The sequence below is a fragment of the Lipotes vexillifer genome, unplaced genomic scaffold (genome assembly GCF_000442215.2).
Source record: "Lipotes vexillifer unplaced genomic scaffold, Lipotes_vexillifer_v1.1 scaffold1094, whole genome shotgun sequence".
Taxonomy (NCBI): domain Eukaryota; kingdom Metazoa; phylum Chordata; class Mammalia; order Artiodactyla; family Lipotidae; genus Lipotes; species Lipotes vexillifer.
Genome location: NW_006792775.1, coordinates 2575474 through 2582211, shown reverse-complemented (window position 1 = coordinate 2582211; position 6738 = coordinate 2575474). Strand labels below are relative to the sequence as shown.

Sequence of the window (6738 nt, the reverse complement as noted above, 5' to 3'; positions counted from 1 at the left end):
CTGGCCGGGGGGGAGGGAGGGACCAGCTGGAGGGGCTGTTCAGCTCTGGCGACTGTGGGGCTTCTGCTCGTGTGATCGTGGGCTTGGTGATTTTATGAAGGAGTGTTTTGAGCGGAAAGGCCCAATTCTTTAAAACCCTTTTTACAGTCACTGGAGTGGCACAAAAGGCAAGAAAGCCAACGCACGCGAAGTCTGCACTACGCGCTATACATGTAACAACAGGGTCACGCATGTAACACGCGTGATGTCGTGCAAACTTCCCGACCAGATCCACACAGGAGGCAACAGAGCTGAGCGCCGATCGAGGGGGTCCGGTTTCCCGGGTGCGGCGAGCTCCCAGTCCGGGATCTTCTGCCCCCTTTCCCCGGGGCAGCCCCTTGGGAGCCCCTCGCCATGCAAGGCCCCAGAGTAGGAACGAGAAGGGAGAAAGGAAGCAGAAAGCGCAGCCTCAGACCCGAGCCCACTCGCCCCCAGCAGTTCACGGCACCTACCTATACAAACCCTGTCTTTTATTTTCTGTGCCCCTGTGCTCTGACTGCTGGGGCCTCCTGACCGCCCCCCCCCCCCACCAGGGGCTGCCCCTCCCACGGTTAGCCAATTCCTAGATAGCAAACCACGGCGCCGCAGCCTGCTTTGCAGATGCAAACCCAGCAAGGCACAGTCCACACCTCCCCACCTCCCCTATGGGGCTCTAGCACTCAGGGCCACTGTCTCCCGCCCCGATGAGCCAGGAGCAGGTCCCAGACAGCCAGGGACAGCGCCTGTGCCACAGAGCCCCCTGAGATGATTCGAAACAGCCAACCCGAAGCCTGCTCACCCTGACTCACCGTTCCTTCCCGCAGAAACCACCATAAAGGCTCCTGACCACACAGCCCCCCTGCCACTGCCCCCCCGACCCGACAGCGCTTCCCTGAGCGGTGGTCCCCGGTGGCGCACCCCCTCTGCTGGAGAAGTGTGAGTAACACTCTATCCACTGAATGACAGCTGTCTCCTGAGGTGCTGGCCTGGCCATTCCCGTTAATAATAATGCCTCCGTTAAGACACGCCTTCCGCAGACAGGCCCTTGGACGGGGACACCCCGCTGCTGGGGAGTGGGGAGACCCTCCTCTGGTCCCCACTCCCCATCTGCCCCTGTGGGGGGGCTGGGTCCCAGAGTTGGACGATTTTGTCCTGAGCCTCGGATGGCATGGTGGCCACGGGAACCACAGGAACAGGAACAGGTCACGACAGGACCTCCCGTATCCCCCCACCCCCGATCCCCGCCCCGCTCCCTTTTCGTCCCAATGTGTGCTCCTCACTGAGTCCCCGTTGACGCACCCGAGATGTGACAAAACCAGGTTCCAGCCTGCAGACATGGGCACTGAGAGACAGAGGCACGCCGGCCTGCCCAGGGCCACAGGGCTGGGTTGAGGCTGCACTGTGTGAAGCTGCCCACTTCGTAGGGCAGAAACGGCTGAGTAGTGGCCACTTGGTGTAGTCAAGGCTCCCGCTAGCGTGGTCGGGCTTGGACACAGCCCACCGCCTGTGAGCAAGCTCAGGAAGGATTCGTCCAAACAAACGCACTCGGTGTTTTGGGTGATGGCACAGGCTTAAGACAACAGACATTTCTTTTCTCGCAGTCTGGAGGCCAGTGTCTGAAATCAAGTTGCCCCAGGGCTCCAGGGGAGGGTCCTTCCTTCCTCTTCCAGCTTCTAGGGGCTCCAGGCATCCCTGGGCTTGTGGCCACGTTCCTCCAGTCTCTGCCTCCGTGGTCACGTGGCCCTTCCTCTGTGTGTCTCTCCTCTCCTGTCTCTTATAAGGACACTTGTAATTGTGTTTAGGGTCCACCTGGGTAATCCAGGATGGCCTCATCTCAAAACCCTCACTTCTTCTCAGTGAGGTTCCAGGGATTGGACGGGGACGTGTCTTTGGGGGTCCCATTCAGCCCAGGACACGCACCACCCTGGTGTTTGCTGCTGTCGTTGCCAGCACACCGAGAGCAGACGCTCCTCTCGAAGCTATGCTGAGAGCCTGGCGTGCAGGAGGCCCCACTGGCAGCAGTGGGCAGAGAACCCGGGGACTGGCATGGGACATGGAGGGGAGAAGACGAAAGGGGGCAGGAGGGCAGGGCAAGCTGGGGTGTGGTGTCCAGTATCCAGGCCAGGGACAGCTCACAGGGAAGGTGGCCTTTGAGGAAAGGGGGAGGGGCAGCGGGAGAGCATCCCAAGACCCAGCAGGCAGAGCGGGCGGGCCGGCGGCAGGGCCCTGCATGTGGAAACCTTGTCCCTGGGCCTGGAGGCCAGGCAACACTTCACTCCTTAAAGCCACGTGCAGAAGCGCGGAGAAGCCGGGGGACCTCGGCCGGGAATCACAGGCTGCGCAGAACACTTATCCCATGGGCAGCACTTGTGTTACGCAAATGAGTTCAAAGCTAAATCCACTTGAAAAATGTTAGAACAAACAGCATCTCTACACATAACTTGTGACTCGCACTCTGAGTCCCCAGGGCCACAGAGCAGCCCACGGAAGAGGTGAGTCCTAAGCAGGACCAGCTCAGAGCACATAGCTCCGCGGAATAGAGTTTAGAAAAGTATTTTAACCCCTAAGAATCTGTCAGCAGCTGGGACCCCAGGGTTTGAGGCCGGCAGGTAGACGGTTGGGGTGGGTCCTTGGGAAAGGGACCAACATCTGCCGCCCCAGACATCCCACAGCGACACTGTCCAGTGACGCACCGTGGGATCCAGCGCCAGGCCGGGCACGAGCTGTCCAGGAATGGTGACGGCCCACTGGACACCGGCCCCCAGGCTGCTGTCCGCCCCCCCGCCACGTCCCTCGGGTGCTGAGGAAGAGAAGGGCTGGACCACATGGAGGATATTATCTCCACCTGAGCTCATCCTGTGACCAGGAGGGGCCCTCCCACTTCCAGCGACCTGGCCAAGCGCCCAGGTCCAGCCAGCCGGGCCCCGGGGACACGAGAGGTTTCAGGGCCCGGGGGGAGCCCTGGGCGGCAGTGTGCAGGCAAGAAGGCTTGGGGCACCTGCACCAGACACCCCTGAGGACTTTCAGGCTCCCATCGGACTGGGAGTTGGGGGCAAGGATGGGGAAGCAGGCTGGCGGGGTCAGTATTTAAAAGCCGGCGCTCTGGGTCCTCGTTTGAATGTACGGGCAGGTGTGCCTGTCCTGAGAGCTGTGAGGACGGCCTTCCTCCACCCCTCCCTCCACCTCCACCTAACTCAGCCCCTCCACGTACCCCGGGGAGACTGAGGCCGGGGCACGGTGGCGGCGGTCAATGCAGGCCCCCTGGGACGCCAGAACCTAACTCGGCTCTCTGGGGCCCGAGACACCGTCACTGCGTGCCTGGCGAGGGGAAAGCCTGGAGGGGGTAAAGGCGAGAGATCTACGCCCCCACCCCCCACCCCGCCTCCCACCGGGGCACAAGGACAACCACAGAGAAGGGTGCCAGCAAGGACGCTCAGGTACAAGGCAGGGAGGCCCCAGGGGTCTGTGGGAGGTTCCAGGGTCTTAAAGGAGGCAGGACCTGGGTGAGTGGGGAGGGGGCGAGGGCGGTCCCGGCAGGGGCACAGCCCAGCGAAGGTGTGACTATGGGAAAAACTCAAGGTGTGCAGGTGGGCTCCCCGCCTCCACCGTGTCTCTGTGTCTCTGTCTCTGTCTCTGTCTCTGTCTCCCCTGACTCCTCACCCCAGAGACAGGGCCCAGATGCCCCCTCCCCCCCACCGCTGCATCTCTGAGGCTAAGAACAAAAGCCACGTGGACCCCAGGGAGAGGGGCCCAGGGGAGGGAGAGGCTGCTCTGAGACCCTCCACTGCCTCTGCTTCCCTGTGACGGGGTCTCTCCCCTCGGACCAGAGCAGGGCTTGGCTTCTCGCAGGCAGCAAACACCTGTGTCAGTTTCTCCCCCAGAGGACCGGGGCCCGGCCGCCAAGTCCACACACCTGCTGAGGCTTCAGAGCAGTACTCAGCACGACCCGCTGGCAGCGGGAGCCCCGGGTCGCATCCCTGCCCAGGTGGGAGAGCAGGGGAGGCTGGGCATGTCCCCCAGCCTTCCCTCATCCGCCCAACCGCCTACTGCCCCCACCAGAACATCTGCACCCATCCTTGTCCATGGCAAGTGCAGGACAGAGTGTGCTCAGCAGACCCTCTGGGGCGGGGACCCAGCAGGAGTGTGGTCCTGGTCCTCCAGGGTGGGAGGCCCCCCCGTGGAGTCCCTGAGTCGTGTCCTCACGAGAGCCCCCTTTGCCTGCAGAGACCTGTCCAGCCATCACTGACCTCTGCGACACGGCTACCGCGGTGTAGCCGTGTCAATCGATCTTTGCGCACTGAATCTAAACATCCAGCGGGGGGCAGGCCTGCCCACCTGGTCGGCCATCCTCATCTCCCTGTGTTGGGCGCATCCTACCTAATCCTCCTTTTACAAAGAGGTGATGAGGCCTGAAGGGTTGGGCACTGGCCGGGAAGGCGCCCCGGGCTGGAGCTGCATCTGTCCAGCTGCGCCGGGACACCACCCGCCTTCCCGGGCGGTGATAACAACGGCAGCGTCTGTGGCCTCCCTCCAGGGTCCTTCCCACCGGCCACGGAGCCAGCCAGCGTGTTCGGGCTCTGGAGGACCTTCACCAGCGTGGTTTTCTACCTCACTCTAGCTGTGGGCCTCGGGGGGCTGGTGGGCAACGGGCTGGTCCTCTGGCACCTGGGCTTCCACATCAAGAAGGGCCCCTTCTCTGTCTACATCCTCCATGTGGCGACTGCGGAATTCCTGTTCCTGGGCTGCCAGCTGGGCTTCTCGGCCGTCCAGGCGGCCCTGGGCTCCAAGGACAGCCTCTACCTCCCCGGCACCTTTGCTGCCTTCTCCGCGGGGCTCTGGCTGCTGGCCGCCCTCAGCGCCGAGCGCTGCCTCTCCGACATCTTCCCCGCCTGCTACCAGGGCTGCCACGCCAGACACACGTCGGGCGTCGTCTGCGGCCTGATCTGGGCCCTGACCCCGCCGGCCGTGCTGCTGCCCGCCAACGCCTGCGGCCTGCCGTGCAAGGGCATGCGCCTGTCCGCCTGCCGGCGGTACCACGTGGCTAGTATCACGTGGCTGCTGTCCTTGGCCTGCGTGGCCTGCGTGGCCGGGCTTGCGCTCTTCGTCTGGGTGACGTGCTGCTCCCAGCGGCCGCGCCCTCAGTTCTACGGCCTCTGCCTGGGCTCCGTGTTCCTGCTCCTCTTCTGTGGCCTCCCCTACATCCCCTACTGGACCCCGCACCCCATCCTGAACCTCGTGCTGCCTGTGCTCCTCCCGCTGGCCTCCCTCCTGGCCTGTGTCCACTGCAGCGCCAGGCCGCTCATCTACTTTGCGACGGGCCAGAAGCCGGGCAAGCGGGAGCCACTCCGGGTGGTCCTCCAGCGGGCCCTGGGGGAGGGGGCCCAGCTGGGGGCCGGGGGCCTGTCCCTGCCCATGGGCTGCATGTCAGGGCTGGCCAGGGTTCCCCTAACCCTTCACCAGACCCTCCAGGGCCATGTGTCATCCCGGCCCCCCCGCCCCCAGCTCACTGGCCCTGGGGACCCAAGGGCCGGGAGCATCATGAGAGCCGTGGTCTTGACTCCCACATGCCCAGCCTGTGGAGTACAAGGAAGGCCTGAGGACAAGGCCAGAGACACAGCAGGAAAGCGGGGAGCCCCCAGGACTGGGGTGAGGATGGGCACCCCAGCTCCCGCCTCCTTCCCCCCCTGCCACCAGCTGAGGGCTGGGGTGGAGGGGAGGCGGCCCCCCAAGGCCCACGTGGGCAGCTGGGCGGGGCCTGTCCTCGCCGAGGCGGTGCTGTGATCCTTCCACTATAGAGTCCTCTGGCTGCCTCACCCACAGGCTCCCAGCGCCCCGTGACCCCTGCCCAGCAGTCTCCCCGCCAGCCACCAGATGGCGCTGCTTACTCACCAAACGCACCCATAAGTGTGCCAGACAAAGCAGGGTCACTGCAGAGCCTGGCGCCAGCTGGGCCCTCCCCTGCCCCTTCCAGCCCTGTCGCCCGGAACAGGGGTCCTGGACACCTGCTGCCTGGAGGGTGCTCTTGCCCCCAACCCCCATCTCCAACTTCCCCTCCTCCCAGGAATCCTTTGCTCACTCATCAACCCCACCCATCCCTGCCCACTCCTTGCAGACCCTGCCCAGACAGTGTTTGCAACACCCTCCTCCCACACCCCAGGGCTTCCCTTGGGAAGGAAGGGAGGAAGGGAGGGAGGGAACTGCCGCCATTCCTTTTAGCTTTCATAGAACAAATCATTTTATATGTTTCTGATTTTTTTTAAAAAATTCATTTATTTTTATTTTTCACTGTGTTAGGTCTTCGTTGCTGCACACGGGTTTTCTCTAGCTGTGGCGAGCGGGGGCTACTCTTCCCTGGGGTGCACGGGCTTCTCACTGCAGTGGCTTCTCTTGCTGCCGAGCGTGGGCTCTAGGCGCGCGGGCTTCAATAGATGTGGCACGTGGGCTCAGTAGTTGTGGCTCACGGGCTCTAGAGCTCAGGCTCAGTAGTTGTGGCGCACGGGCTTAGTTGCCCCACGGCATGTGGAATCTTCCAGGACCAGGGCTCAAACCCGTGTCCCCTGCATTGGCAGGCAGATTCTTAACGACTACGCTACCAGGGAAGCCCTCTGATGATTCTTTCTAAATGACAGTTCATAGTCATTGTCAAGACTTTCAAGTCCTACAGAAAATATTGAAAAGATAAATCACCAAAATTCTTTGGACCTAGAGGGAGACATTTTG

The 6738-nt window shown here is 62.9% G+C and overlaps 1 protein-coding gene across 1 annotated transcript; it reads left to right on the top strand.

Annotated features, from left to right (window-relative positions):
• The first annotated feature begins 244 nt into the window (after positions 1-244).
• On the top strand, positions 245-5799 carry MRGPRG (MAS related GPR family member G). Its single transcript, XM_007466012.1, has 3 exons — positions 245-323; positions 843-954; positions 4455-5799. Exons 1-3 carry the CDS (start codon positions 245-247, stop codon positions 5797-5799), a joined length of 1536 nt encoding a protein of 511 aa, XP_007466074.1.
• Positions 5800-6738: the final 939 nt, after the last annotated feature.